We start from the raw sequence: 13,896 nt of genomic DNA on the forward strand, positions 1-13,896 counted from the left end.
TTTCCTTCAAGCCTTTTATTTTGAGTTGTTACAAAAAAACCACAAACAAAACAGGGAAAAAACTGATAGAGGAGGACAAGGCCTCAGCATCAGCCAGAGACCAGGGATGGAAGGAGCTGTAGGCTGGGCCTCGCTAGGTCTGCAGGGCAAAGAGGTGCAAAGTCCCGAGGCCTCTGGGCCTGTTGTGTTTGAAGGGGGAGGCAGGTCACTTAAAAAAATATATATATATACTGTACACATCTATATGAAGCGTTCGGTGTCAGGACAGAAGTCAGACGTGGAATCAGTGAGTGGAGGTCACTGGATCTGGATTCATTTCCTCCTCTTCCTCCTCGGACCAGCCTCTCTGCAGGGCTCCCTCGCTCGGCCAGCACGGACACTGCAGCTGGCTGTCGTCTTCTGGGGAGGGAGGGAAGCTTAAAGATTCAATTCCAACCCATGGTGGGCAGAGGGCAGAGGCACGGGGCTGGTCACCGCCTGGCTAAGAAATCCCTGGGTGAAGGAAACACCCAGATGGAAGATTTCTGACCTTTTTCTCCGAAGAGAAGAAAACAAAAGCAAGACCTGGTATCTCTGATGCAGGGAAGGAGCATTAACCACAGAGGGCACTTGGTGGCCCTGCCCGCGTCCCAGGAACTGGGCTGAGTGCTCTAGCGATCCACTTAACCCTCACCACACCCAGGCAGGCTGGGCTACCCCCATTTCCAGGAGGCTGCTGGCTGCTGGGGCCGATCGGCCGGGTGGAACACTCAATCCCTCCTACCACCACCCCGAGAGCGAGCCCAGATCCCCAGGAATGGCCTGGCCTGACTAAACCGTCTTCCTCTGCTTCGGACGATGCCCTCAAAGTTACAAAATCAAAAGGAAAAGGAACTAGACAGTGGTGGGGAGAGACCAAGCCGTATCTGACCTCAAGCCTCATCCTCATATACAAAGAGGCACTAGCCCCGTGCCCGGCTCCTAAGGCACGAGCCGCGCGGGCACCCAGGGAGCCCCGTGTTGGTCACTGCCATTGCTGTTCTGGACTCTTCTGATTCTGCAGCTCTGACTTCTGGCATCACCTCGCTGGTCCCACTGACCTTGAGGGATGGAACCACTTTCTCCAGCCCGCCTGCCCGGCCCCCTGTGACCGCGCCAGATGCTAGAGCTGCCCTCCCACCCTCACGGGGGAGGGGAGGTCAGCAGGGATCCCCGGGCCAGGAAGCATACCTGTCCTCTTGTGCCCCTCACACAGTCTGCTCCGCTGTCTTCTTCTGTGAGGGAGACAAGTAGAAGCATGTACTGGAAGCATCTCCCCCCCTCCCCCCATGCTGCCCCCACCGGGAGCGATATGATAGTTCCCTCCTGAGGATTCGTGGCTCCCCGAGAACAGATATAGGGGTCCCCAAGGGCAGGGATGGGGCCCCATCTGGCCAGGAAGGAGCCTGGGTCTCTGAGTAACAGATGCTCAGCTTTTCTGAGCACAGCTGAAGCCCCGCTGGCCGAGGAGAGAACTGCACCCATATAAGGTGTGGAGCACCCTCCACTCCCACCTCAGCTCATGTGATCGGTCTTTGGAACCCATAATTCTGTGGTGGGGATACCCTGCGAGCTGGGGTACACACATCCCAGGGAAGGTTTCCTCTCACCTCAGCCTACCTGGCTGGCCTCCAGCTCCTGGGGGCTCTCCTTCACCCACCCCAAGAACATCCTTCTACCTCACAGACCTCACGGCTTCTACATGCACAGACCTTGTCCCTCCTCAGATGGCACCTGCCTTCCCCTGGTCCTCTCCAGTGTGTCACAACCCGCAAACCCCCAACCTCTGGACCCCGAGAATGGAAAGGGGGCAGGGACCAGGTCTGGTTCACCCCACCCATACTCTTGACATGCACAGGATGGGGTCTGGATCCTTTTTCTGGCCAGAGACCCCTGAGGAACTCACGCTACCTTTTTCTTCTTTTTCTTCTGGAATGGTGAGTCAGGGTCTTTGGTTGAGGCCTTTTTTGCTTTCTTCTTCTTTTCCTTTTTTTCCTTGTCTTTTTTTTCTAAGGAAAGAAAGTAAACCTCTTTAGTACCAGAAGCGGCGGGGTCAGTATGGAGACAGGGCAGGTCTCCAGGGTCCTAGAACCCACTCCTGCCGAAGCCAGGTCCCGGCTCTCCCCACACATCGGGGAACCATCCCAACACAGACCCACAGGGCTCTGTGACCACCTGCCCTGGCCTGAGAGCCCGTGGGTCCCGCCTCAGGGTTTCTGCCCCATCCACAGACCACTTGGACTATTTTTAACTCACTTTCTAAAACTTCTACACATTTATTTTAAAAAGCTACATTCTACCCATAAATGGGAATGTCACCGAAGGTACAGGGCTAGCGTGGGGATGACAGGGGGTTCCACTGCATGCGGGCATGTACAGAGCTCGAGAGGGGGCCGCTTCTGGGAGCTCTGAGGGGAACCTGCTACCTAGGTGCCTGGGCCCCTGAGAAGCCGGAGCATCGCCCCAGAAGTCAGAGCCGCTCTGGGGTCCAGTTCTGGCTTTGCCACTACCTGCCCGGGGGCTGCAAACAAACATTCCTCAGCCCTTCCCTTCTGTGCAACTGAGCGCTCGCCCGGGCTGGCCAAGCGGGGACCCGCTCTCAGCAGGAAGCGCGCTCCTGGCTGCGGTCCACCACTTACTCTTGTCGGATTTCTTCTTCTCTTTCTTGCTCTTGGGGTTGCCCTGGTCTCCACCCTCCACCTTCAGCGTCCCCGGCTCCCCTTCTGGCCTCTCCTTGGCCCCCTGAGAGCCAGGAGACTCTTTTTCCTTCTTCTCCTTGATGTCACCACTTGCTCCGGCTCTCTTGGATTTCCCCTTAGGAGTCCCGGAGGCCTTTTCTGGCGAGACTGCACCCTCCCCGCTTCCCCCAGCCACCGGCTGCTTCTTCTTCTTGCTCTTGGGGGCCCTGGCAGCCGTCTGGTCCCCCGACAGCTTCCGCTTGCGGCCCCCCCGGGCCTTCCTGCTGCTCTCCTTGGCGGCATCCGCGGCCTTCTTCCTTTCCTGCTCCAGCAGCTCCGTCAGGACCTTGACCACCGAGGCCTGGAGCTGGGCCTCGTTCAGGGGCCAGGGCTCGTTCAGGAGGCGCCGGCTGATGTCGCCCTGCAGCGCCAGCGTGGACGCTTGGGGGCTCCCAGCCTCCTTCTTGGGCTTCCGGGGCTTCTGAGGCGTGGGACCAGCCTGTCTTCTGCCTATGGAGAGAGGATATGGGGTCACAGATCAGGGAGAGTCAGGAAACAGACTCACTGTGTAAGAGCCAAGGGTCTAGGGACACGACCGACCTCCCCTGATGTGGTACAGACAGGGAAAGGGCAGCCCAGTGGTCACTCTGCCCCAGCGGGGTCTCCTGGCTCACACCTTTCCAGCAGCTTTTAACTTAGCTCTTTTCTTTACTGTTTTAAACTTCACTCTCTTGTCTCCTCACACGAAAAACCCGAGTCAGGTTGGGGGTGGAGAAAGACTCCAGAATGTTAATTGAGGAAGGGGCCTGAATCTGTCAACAGAACGCAAGGTCAGACAGGAGGGAGATGGTCTTGTCCAGTCAGAAGTCCAGAGCTGGGAGGCAAGGGCCTTGGAGTCCAGGTTTGACTACCGCCAGCTGGCTGTGGGACTACGCTCCTCCCAGGGTCTCAGTCTCCCTGTTTGTAAAGTAAGAGCTCAGATGAACAATGAGGGCCCTATTCCAAGTCAGAGACTCACGGTGAAAGCTGGTCAGGGGACAGGGCAGCTTGGGGGGTGACGGGCATGCTGTATAAGCACGTGGCGGCTGACTAAGCAGGTTTGCTGCCTGCCAGAGTGACTTCTGGTACAGCCTTTGTTTAGAATTTTCCACGCCTCTGCTCTCCTTTGATAATTGTGTGCTGACTACACGTGTGAAAAAAGCCTTCCACAGCCCCCTCTAAAATGTCTCCCTGTCGCACCCGCCTCTCACAAAGAACACTGGGGAAGAAAGTGAGCAATGACTCCTCTGCTGACCCGTGCCGGCAAGCTGCAGCTACAGCCACGGAAGGGGTGTACGCGGGGGCCGACGTCGGCAGTGTCCCAACGCTGCCCCTAACTTCCCAGGGCACTCGGCAGCTCTCTACTGTGTTCTGGGCTTCACGGGCACGAGAATGCCCACACGCAGGGCTCTGGAAGGTGCGCAGGTGACTCGGCCAAGCTCCGCATCACGGGGCTGGGGGCTGTGCCCCACAGCATGCACTGGGCCCAGGGAGCAAACTCTGAAGTGGCTCTGGCTCCAGGGCTGTGGTGGGCGAGGGGAGGTGGACACGGCAGGCTGAGCGGAGGGGGTCCCGGGACAGAGGGAGGCCCAGTTCGCTCCTCTGCTGCTTCCTGGCAAAGGTCGGGGTTGGAGAAGGCAGCTGAGGAGGGCAGAGTTTTTGCTGGCAACCTCCTCCTCCAGAAGCCCACTTGTCTGCTTCCTGTCTACAAACACCCTGGAACACCAAAGCTGGGGACTGAATCCCTAGAGCTGGCCCAGGCATGCCCACCTGAGATCCCTGTCCCTTAGCCCTGGCAAGTCAGGGCTGGCTGATGCCCCTGGCCGGGTGACCTCAGCACTCTAGTCTGCCCTAATACCACGTGACTATTTTCTGTATGTGCCATGCCTTGACGCTGACTAGATGGATCTACCCTGCCCTGTGTTGTTTAGACACACAAGCCTAGAGTGGCCCAGGGTCTTGTCTGAGGCTTTACAACAAATCAGTCCATCACCGGGCGTCTCTGCCACGTGCTAGCAACTTCTCCAAACGTGGCTCCTGCCTTTTGTCTGAGCTCCCGAGTCCTTACACCCCATACCACGAGCCCAGTTGTCAACAGGCACAGCTAGAAAGAGCCAAGACTGCTCTAAGGCAGGGCTCACCCTACCAGATGCACCAGCATCCCACAAAGCTGGATAACTCGACTTCCAGGCTGTCTCGTATCATAACGGCCAGACACCTGGGCGCTGGGGCACCAGGCCCTGCTTGGAAAGGTCCTGGTGACACACACAACCCTATCGGTGGGACTATTCCTGAGGGAGAAAAAGAAGGGGCCCACTGCCTTGTCCCACTGGGTCCCACTGTGTCTTTCCTGTGGCCCTTGACTCACCTGTTTTAGGGGATATGGTGCCTGCTACTTGTTGGGGCTCCACTTCCTGCTTGCCGTCTGGGGCATCTTTGGTGGCGGGAGTAGAGGAAGCCGAGGGGTCGAGATCTGTCCTGGGAGTGGCCTTTGAAGCCTGGGAATTGGCCAGAGCTGGCCCAGGGGTCACATAACCTGAGAGGAGAGACTGAAGAAACCCACTGTGAACGAGGTTGGAACCCTGCCCCACCTAGCCCTGGAGCACAGGGCCTGCTGGGGTGCCCCTAAATGGGGAGCCCCTAAGGTCGGGCCACCCTGTCGGTGGCGGGCACATTAGCCCTTTGTATGGGTCTCCTGCACTATTTTAATTAGTACATATTTTCGTCAGGCACATTTAAAAAGACAATTTCTTACAGCTAAGGCGAATGGAAAATCACTAGCGCTTGCCGTGTACAGAAGATAACCTTAAAGAAATCCCATCTGTTACAAAATATCTTCCCTTCCGGGACTCATCTAAAATCAAGGCAAGCCCTTTCTACAGACTCCGAGTCCATTATTCATGGCCTTAGGCTGAAACAGAGCCTCAGCGGAGGAGACAGCCTGGCCTCGGGGACACCAGGCCCTGCCGCGGGGGATGGCTTCGGCCTCACAGGCATCAGGTGGCCTCGAGCTCCCGCCCCAAGGCCCCTGAGGTGCCAGCCCTCTCCCTGGCAGTTACCTGAGAGGGTGCCACCACCTCGTCCTCACTGGACTCTGCTGTGGTCTCCTCCACCAAGGTCTCCGTTGTGGAGGGGGCCGGACCTACTGGAGGAGCACAGGCACCCTGTTGGGAGGCCGGCTGCGTGGGGTGAGGCAGAGCCCTCCGGGAGGCCCCAGGAAGGCCTGAGATTTCCACATGCCCCCCGCCCTCCCGCCCAAGGCTTTACCTGTTCCTATGACTCCCTTCCAGGGCCAACGGCTGTTTGCAGCCTTCTAAGTAAGACATCCAAATGCCAAAACCTTCTGTTCTAATTCCTGAGGCCCTACTTCCGCTTCTCTGCTTTTCTGGGGGTGGGAAGGGGGCATGCCCCTGGAATGCTGGGAGACCAGTTATGAGCCTGGTACGAAAAAGCTGGGAGTGGTCAAACAGCGGAGTCTGATATCACTTGGACCAACCTCCTCATGGGGTTGCACAGGTGGGGAAACTGAGGCCCAGCATGGGATGACTAGGCCCAGGATGCAGAACAAGTGAAGATCCAGAGCACAGGCCTGAACTCAGGGCTCCACCAGGCCATCACTCCCCTCCTCTGGGCCCGCCGAGCCTTCCCCTCCTGGGACCCTCACCCAGTCTGTGGGCCGAGGGGACCATCTGGGGCCCATCAGCATCCTCCTCACTCCCTGAAGAGCTGCCGCTGCTGTCCTCACTGTCATTGGAGGTCTCAGAGGCCTTGGCTCTGGGGCGTCCTGCAGGGGTGGCCGTGGCCTGCTGGACCACAGGAACCTCAGGTTTCCTGAACTTGTTGGTCACTTTGGCCTGCACAGGGGCTCTCTGGGGACTTATCACAGGGAGTGTTCCCAGAGCACTGTCAACCTAATTTGGTGAAAAAAGAGAGTGGAAGGAAAAAAAAGAAGGGAAATAAGTCTTGGTGCCTCCTGAACACCCAACACCCAGTTACCCTACGGCTAGGCGACTGTTAGCTGCTTTGCACCCAGGCCTCAGCCCTCCCACAGATGCTCAGACTAGGGAGCAGAGAGTGCGGGGTATGGGGACGAGACAAGTGTACACGTCACAGTCACACGGCAGGCAAATGCTGGCCCTGGGACTCCGGCCCCTTCCTGGGCTCTCCCTTCTGCATTCTGTAATCGTTCATCACTGTCCCCTCCAGGGTGGGGCCTGGCCCCAACACCACCCGGCTCCCCCAGCTCACCCCACTTGAAGACGGGGTCCTGGCAGCAGGAGGCTGGGCCTCACTGGCTTTCTGGGCAAGGACCTTCAGGGCGGCCTGAGTCAGCGGGAGGTGAGCAGGGTTCCTCTTTGTCACCTGTGGACAGCCACAGGCAGCCCTGAGACTCCCAAGTTCTTAGGATGCCATCTATGCCGTGCCCTGGACAGATACTGGTTGGCACGGGAGGGGACCTGTAACTGCACAAGGAGCCATGGGGCTGGAGTGGGGGACTGAGGGACAGTCAAAGGGGCAATGCCACCATGTGGGCAGAAAGTGGGGCCAGGCTTCAGGTTATAAGCTAATCGTATCGTTCTCAGAGGATCCAAAGGCTTCTATAGCCCAGGGGTCGGAAGCAGCTGGGCCCCTACCCAAAGTCCCCCAACCCAATCCGAAGCCTTCACAAGGGACAAGTCTCTAGCTGGGTGGCTGCAACAGCCTCCTCAAAGTCTCCCTGGTGCCTGCCGTTCCTGCTTCCCACATGCGCCAGCAGTCGGGGAGAGAGAACTGGAAGAGAGCTGGGCAGGGCTCCCCCTGAAAACCTCCAGGCCCCCTCTGCTGCCGCGTGGCCCCCACCATGGCCTGTCCGGCCCGGCCCCTCTCACCTTACTGCTTCCTCCGTCTCTTACCCCCAAGCGCCTCCCCTGAGGGTCCCAGCACCTGCGTTTCCCTGGCTGGAGAACTCCCTGGCTCGCCTGCTTCTCTAGCCTCCTTGGAGAGGCCAGTCCTGCCGATCCTTCCTAAAGCGGCCCATCCCGTTGTTCTCTAGCTTATATTCTTTCCTTCAAGCACCCACCAGTTGGTGAGTACTTTTATTTTCTGGCGTCCTCGTTTGATGGCCTGTGAGGGTAGGGATGCTCCCTGCCTTCTTCCTGCTGCATCCCCAGTGCCTGGCACCATCTGCTGGCTGAACGGCCGAATGGGTGCAGGCTGTTGGGTGCAATGACCGAAGCCCAGCCACCCACCCAACACCCGCGCTCCCTCCTGCCCTCTCAGAAGGGATGAGGCGCAACGGGACAGAAAAACTAACCGCTATGGCCCCAGGAGCAATGGACCGGCTGTGAGGAGACCTGGGTTCGGGCCCTGAATAATCCTGGACAAATCTCAACTGTCTTGTTGAAGGGCAGCACTCAGCTCCATTGTTTGAACAGTGAGCCATTAACTCTACCCTGCTCAGGCTTCTGGATTTAGGCAAAGACCCAACAGAAATGCACTGAAAATGGTGAAAGCTAGGAAGTCACCGCTATCCACGCTACAAAAGTGCAAGGTTTGTTCCCGGCAATTCCAAACTGAGAGAGAAAAAGAAACCAAAAGCACAGCCGAGCCGGAACGGCTGCCGAGGGGTGCGCGGGGCAGCGCCGGCTTGGCCCGGACACCGTGCTTCGGACGACGCTTCCTCCCAGCTCAAAGGAATCCAGGAACCCGGTCAGGGCTGGGGGGTGGGGTGGGGGGGGGTGGCGGGTGTTGGACAAAAGCAATGGCAGTCCCACCCAGCAGCATGTGCGGGTACCGAGGGGACAGAGGGCCCCTCACCCTTGCTGGCCTGCACAGCCCTCCCTCTCCCTCGCCTGCCAGGTACCTGAGCGACCGGTGCCTCCTGTTTCTTGCCTTCCGACACCCGACCGGACGCCTCACTGCTGCTGGCTCTGACAGCGGGCCTTGGGTGGGCCACGAGCGTGGTTGCGTTTGTTCTAGTGGCTGAGACGGAGCGGGGCGGGATGTAAGTCAGTGCACGCAAGAGCGATCCCCAATATCAGCCTGGGGACCTGGCCCAGGGCTCATGTCATCCGCAGAAGCCTGTGTAATGCCCTCCCTCAGTCTTGCACGGAGGAGCTGTCACCATCTCACGTTACAAGCTCAGGGTGCTGTGGCAGTGACCCCAGGATTTCCCTTTGCCCTTCCCCATTCTTCTGTCTTCGACGATGCTCCCCCTCAGCTGGCCAGGCCACTACTTTGAGTAATGGTGGGGAGCACCGGTACCAAATGGGACTCTGTGCATTTAGAAGAGTCTCCACAACAATAGCACGGTCATCCGCAAAGGCTCAGGTCCACGTGTTCACCGCAGCACCACTCGTGCTAGTCCCAGAGCCCCCAGACAAAACCTTTCGCTCCCTCTAGTACGGCCCTGCCTACGTAAACTAGGCTAAGTCCACCCGAGGGACTGCCTTGTGGCCAGCAGGCATCCCATGGTAAATACGTAACGTCAAAATATGTAAAAATTCCTGAGGGTAACATACAGTGTGATCTCACTTTACAAAAACACATACAAAGCTTAAGTTTTTGTAAAGTTAACAGCTATAAAACATCAACAATTATTCCAGACAGTGGGGTTACAGGGACATTCTTTCTTTTGTGCTGCTCTGTGTTTAATCAGCCTACCAAGATCAGGTATTATTACTATCTTCACAAAAAGCATTACAATATTAACCACTTTCCTGATGTCGTCGGTCGTACCACAGATTCTCAGAAGTAAAAGAAACCCCAGATATGGCACTATCTCCCCCTGACAGATGCAATCCTTGCCACAATGGTTGGCTGGGGATCACCTAACCCTCCTTACATACAAGCAAGAACAGGAGGCTCACTACCATTCTCCTTGTTCAGGCCGTCATTCACTACAAAGCCCTTCCTTAGATTATGTACAAACTTGCTCTGCAGCTCCTAGCCACTAGCGTGGGTTCCACCCCTTGGAGTCGGCACACAGAAGTCATGGCAAATACTCCTCCAGAAATGGAGATCGGAGGTAGTTCCTTATAGGGATGAACCAAGCCCCGCCTGAGCAACATGCTGTGTTGACTCTGTCAGCATCCTCTCCCCTCCGGGCCTCGATGGGGTCTGTGCGTGTGGATGTGCTGGCTGGTGCATGTGTGCGTGCGTGCGTACGTATGTTACGTGCCGGCGGTCCCTCCCAGGTGAGCCTGGCAGGTGCGGCAGGGAAGTCAGCCCTGCATTACAGGCCTGTGCTCACCGGGAATGGAGCACTGCGTAGCAGGGATCACATCCTCATCCTCGCTCTCAGAGGAGGAGCTCCTGGCTGTGCTCTCCGAGGCCCGGGCCTTCCTTGGGGTGTTTGCAGCTGGGGCTTGTGTGGCGGTAGCAGCTGGGCCAGCTGGACTACGATTAGGGTCGACAAAAATCAGAGGGGGTTTAATCACCTTGAAAAACAAAAACAAAACATACCCCCTGAGTGATTAAAGGCTTGGCCAGGCAAAGGGGAAGTTGGGTGGGGGTTTACAGGGCAAGGGGTCCAGAGAGCTCAGGGCCGCTGGGAAGGCAGAGGCCATTGCAGCCGCCCAGGGCACTCCCAGCTCACCCTCAGGCCATGCACCTGCTAAGACCTGCACAGTACCTCACGGCTCAATAGGAGCCCATTGGACCTTCACAGGAACCCCTGAGGTCAGCAGCAGAAGCTCCATTGTACAGGTGAGAAAACTAAGCTCAGAGAGGAGAAAAGAACTGCCCAAGGGCGCACAGCTTAACTGAAACACATCCAGGGCCAGATGCCCGCCCAGCAGGGTGCTCTAAGCACCACGCCCCTCGGCTGCCTGGGCCCTAACACACATTCACCCGAGGAGCTGTGCATCATCGAGCTGCCCCCACCCCAGAGACTCTGATGCGGCTTCCCGAGACGCGGCCCAGGGTGCCACCACCTAGCGACACAGAGCCAATGTCTTCAACAAACAAACCGCACGGGGGAAATACCCAACACATTAAGACCTAAGGGACTCCATGGAACACACCAGATGTAAAGAGTATTACTCATGAGACAATCCGGGAAATGGAGACACTGACTTTGCGGGTCAGCTTCTCAGGGGTGACGTTGGATGGTGGCTGTCCTTTAAAAAAAAGGAAGCCGGGGTACTGGGGAAGGAGCGGAGGGTTTGCGTGAAGCGAGCCTGGTCACGAATGCAGACCCGCTGAGGCTGGGGAAGACACGTGGGGGTTCTTTGATGCTGTTCTATCTTTGGGCAGGCTTTCCATCTTCCAGCGAGACAGCAAAAGACAAGAGAAAGCGGCAGCTCCTCGGGATCCCGCGGACCAGGCTGGGGTCACAGCTCCAGTGGATATGCCCACCGCTCGCACGCGCACCTCGCACGCATGGAGCCAGGAGTCAGGCCGCCAGATGAGCCCACCTTCCACCCTCGGGTCAGACTCGGTCTGAGCTCCACTCCCTGTCTGGCCTGGGGGGAAACACAGGAAGCAGGAGCAGCAGGAGGAAGTTGCCCAAGGCCGACGTCTAGGGCCCAGTCTTGCCCACCTCACCACCCTGCCTACCTCCAGGGCGCAGGGGGGCAGTGGGAGAGGCACCGTGAAAAGTAAAGCAGAGGGGTAACCGCGGAGGTTGGAAGCTTTGCTGGGCTGGGGCCCTTCCTACCCTTGCCAAACAGCCTCCCCCGCGGCTGCTCTGATCTGCCACTTCCAGAGCCTGCCTTCCCACATGATGAAAGAGAGAAGGATGGAAAGTGGGAGAAGGCTTACAGTTGAGGGAGGGGGGATCTATATATATGTGAGAAGACAGAAGAACAGATTGTCGGGGATGAAGAGAGGCACCGAACGCACCAAGGCAAACAATAGCGTCTGGGATGTTAAAAGCAGCTCGGCAGCAAACGCCTCCTCCTCCCTGCTCCACCTGCCCACATGGCCTCTGGGCCGGGGGCGGCACAGGGGGCCTGGCTCGGAGGGCAGGGACACGACAGTAGTCCAGTGGCAGTGGATAGTTGAAAAGGTGGGTCATGCAACCCACAGATGAGGGGAAACCCGCCTCTGATCCTCCCTCTGCCAGACTTCACCATGTGGCCCAACCCCTGAGCTTCGTGGGCCTCAGTTTCCCACCTGTTGAAAGGGCTATTAGTAATCCCAGTCTGGGCTTGCTCACCAGAGGGGCTCTGATTCGCTTTGGAAACTGCAAAGCACAGCATACACATACAGAGGTGACAGTCAAAGACTCACTGGAAGCTGAGGCAGCCTGAACGTTAGGCTGGGCTGCCCTGTGGGCACCAAGGGCCCAGAGGGAATGCAGGGACTCCCTTCCCACTGCAGAAGCAAACCTGGGGATCTTCTGTCAGAGCTGAGCTCTCCAACTGTGCCCTCATTCCAGTCTGAGGCAGAGTGGGGGAGGGGGCCGACTAGCCCAGGCTGTTAACCCCGCAGGGGGGCAGGGGAGAACAGAGCCAAGAAAGCACCCCAAGAGCCTCAGAGAGCTGCCTGGGGCTAGTTAACAGGTCCTGGGCCAGCCCTGCCCTAAGGGGCCAGGAAATCCCACCCTCCAAGGAGGAGCCTGGAGCTTCGGTGGTTCACCAGCCCCCAGGGAAGTCACCCCAAGGGCTGAGAAGGCTGAGGCTCAAGAGAGGGCAAGAGGGCAAGTGGCCTCACTCAGGGTGACCAGCAAACTGTGCCAGAGCCGTACTGGAAGTTAGTTCTCCAGGCACCAGACAGGAGCTCCTTCCAGGACCAACCATGCCAGGGCTCCCACTTAATGCCCTAATTTAGCTCCTTACAGGCCTTTTTCTCTGACTCCACCTGAAACTCTGAAGGCAGGGCTTAGGTCTTCTTAATACAGTACCTGCCCCAGACCTAGCACAGACCCTGGCCTGGGGTTAGCAATGCCAGCACCACAGGGCTGAGCCACAGACCACCCCCAGGAATTCCTCTCAGAGAAAGAGGCTGGAGCCCATCCCTGCAGGTGGGGAGACTGAGGCACAGTGAGGGAGCCTGGGAATGGAGTCACAATCCCCTCCCCGCCTCCCAGCCTGAGGTTCTGCCCACTACCCTGGCATCGATCCCTTTTCCCCACTGATGGGCTAATAATAAAGACAGAGTGAAACTTGTCAATAGAGAAGTGCTTGACAAATGCATAATAATGATAATAATCACAGCACGCTGAGGACGGAGGCGCTAAAAACCCCCAGTCAGGAGGAGGCTGCGGCTTCCCCAGGCTGTGCCGTCTTCCCTGAATCCTAGGGAAACGCGCAAAATGTCAACTTTTGTCCTTCTTTTTTAACAGGGACTCCAGAATCTTCAGGACTAACGTACCAATTAAATGGTTCAGTTTAAGCGTGATGTTCATTGTAATTGTGTTAGTCCGCCCCCGCAGAGAAGGGCGAGGCGGCCCCCTCCCTCCCAGCTGTCCCGATCGGCAGCAGAGAAGGCACAGAGAAGGCGGCCTCGTAAGGGTGCCACAGAGAGCTAGAGGGCAATGCTGAACCGCCTTCCTCCTTCCCGGGAGAGGAGTGGGGAGGCAGTGCTGGGCAGCGGGCAGAGCACGGATGGCCTGGGTTCAAACGCCAGGTCTGTCCACTTGGCACTGGCCGTGTGATGCTGGGGTAGGTCGCTCGACTTCTCTGAGCCTCATTCCTTCCTCCTTAAAATGGGAATAAAAGAGGGACCTACCCTCACAGGGCTGTTGTAGGAATTACACAGAATAACGAAGTATGGCGTTTAGCACAGTGCTTGGCACACACAAAGTGACCAACAATGTCAGATGTAGCCATTCATCAGGATTTTTATAATCCTTGCTACTGAGAAGAGAAAGGCAGTGAACCCCGTGCCCCACCACTCGGGGTGTGCAAGCACATGTGAACTTGCTGATGGACTGGTCAGCACATGGTATGGTATGTGCGGGAGACGGTTAAGGAGACCCCACTCATCTGGTAACTGGAGGACTTGCGTCCCTGAGGGGACCTGGCAGAAGCTTCTAGGCACTTGGGGCTAGAGGACAAAGGGCAATTTTAGAAATTGCTAGAAAGGCTGGGGTTCACACAGGCCTGAACACCAGTCTTGTAGACTTAGGAAGCTGGGGAGACCCGGGGGGCTTGGTCCCAACCTCAGGGGTGCAGCTGGGGAGGGCTTGGGGTGCAGCAGAGCACGTGAACGTGTGCCACAGGTGCGCCAGCACGGT

At 57.6% G+C, this 13,896-nt stretch overlaps 1 protein-coding gene across 4 annotated transcripts in view; it reads right to left on the reverse strand.

Annotated features, from left to right (window-relative positions):
• TCOF1 (treacle ribosome biogenesis factor 1) overlaps window positions 1-13,896 on the reverse strand; it is a 38,476-nt gene continuing 24,580 nt past the window's right edge. For 2 of the 4 annotated variants that reach the window (XM_030329361.1, XM_030329354.1), the window contains 10 exons: window positions 9,967-10,153; window positions 8,578-8,696; window positions 6,984-7,097; window positions 6,400-6,646; window positions 5,795-5,880; window positions 5,104-5,284; window positions 2,658-3,206; window positions 1,930-2,027; window positions 1,210-1,253; window positions 1-399 (listed from right to left, as the gene is read on the reverse strand). In XM_030329361.1, coding sequence (XP_030185221.1) covers window positions 1,227-1,253; window positions 1,930-2,027; window positions 2,658-3,206; window positions 5,104-5,284; window positions 5,795-5,880; window positions 6,400-6,646; window positions 6,984-7,097; window positions 8,578-8,696; window positions 9,967-10,153 — 1,608 coding nt within the window. In that variant the 3' untranslated portion in view covers window positions 1-399; window positions 1,210-1,226. The remainder of the gene's footprint in view (window positions 400-1,209; window positions 1,254-1,929; window positions 2,028-2,657; window positions 3,207-5,103; window positions 5,285-5,794; window positions 5,881-6,399; window positions 6,647-6,983; window positions 7,098-8,577; window positions 8,697-9,966; window positions 10,154-13,896) is intronic. The other 2 variants (XM_030329369.1, XM_032594371.1) reach the window with 2 other exon arrangements.

This window comes from Lynx canadensis, chromosome A1 (assembly GCF_007474595.2).
Source record: "Lynx canadensis isolate LIC74 chromosome A1, mLynCan4.pri.v2, whole genome shotgun sequence".
In the NCBI taxonomy this organism is placed as follows: Eukaryota; Metazoa; Chordata; class Mammalia; order Carnivora; family Felidae; genus Lynx; species Lynx canadensis.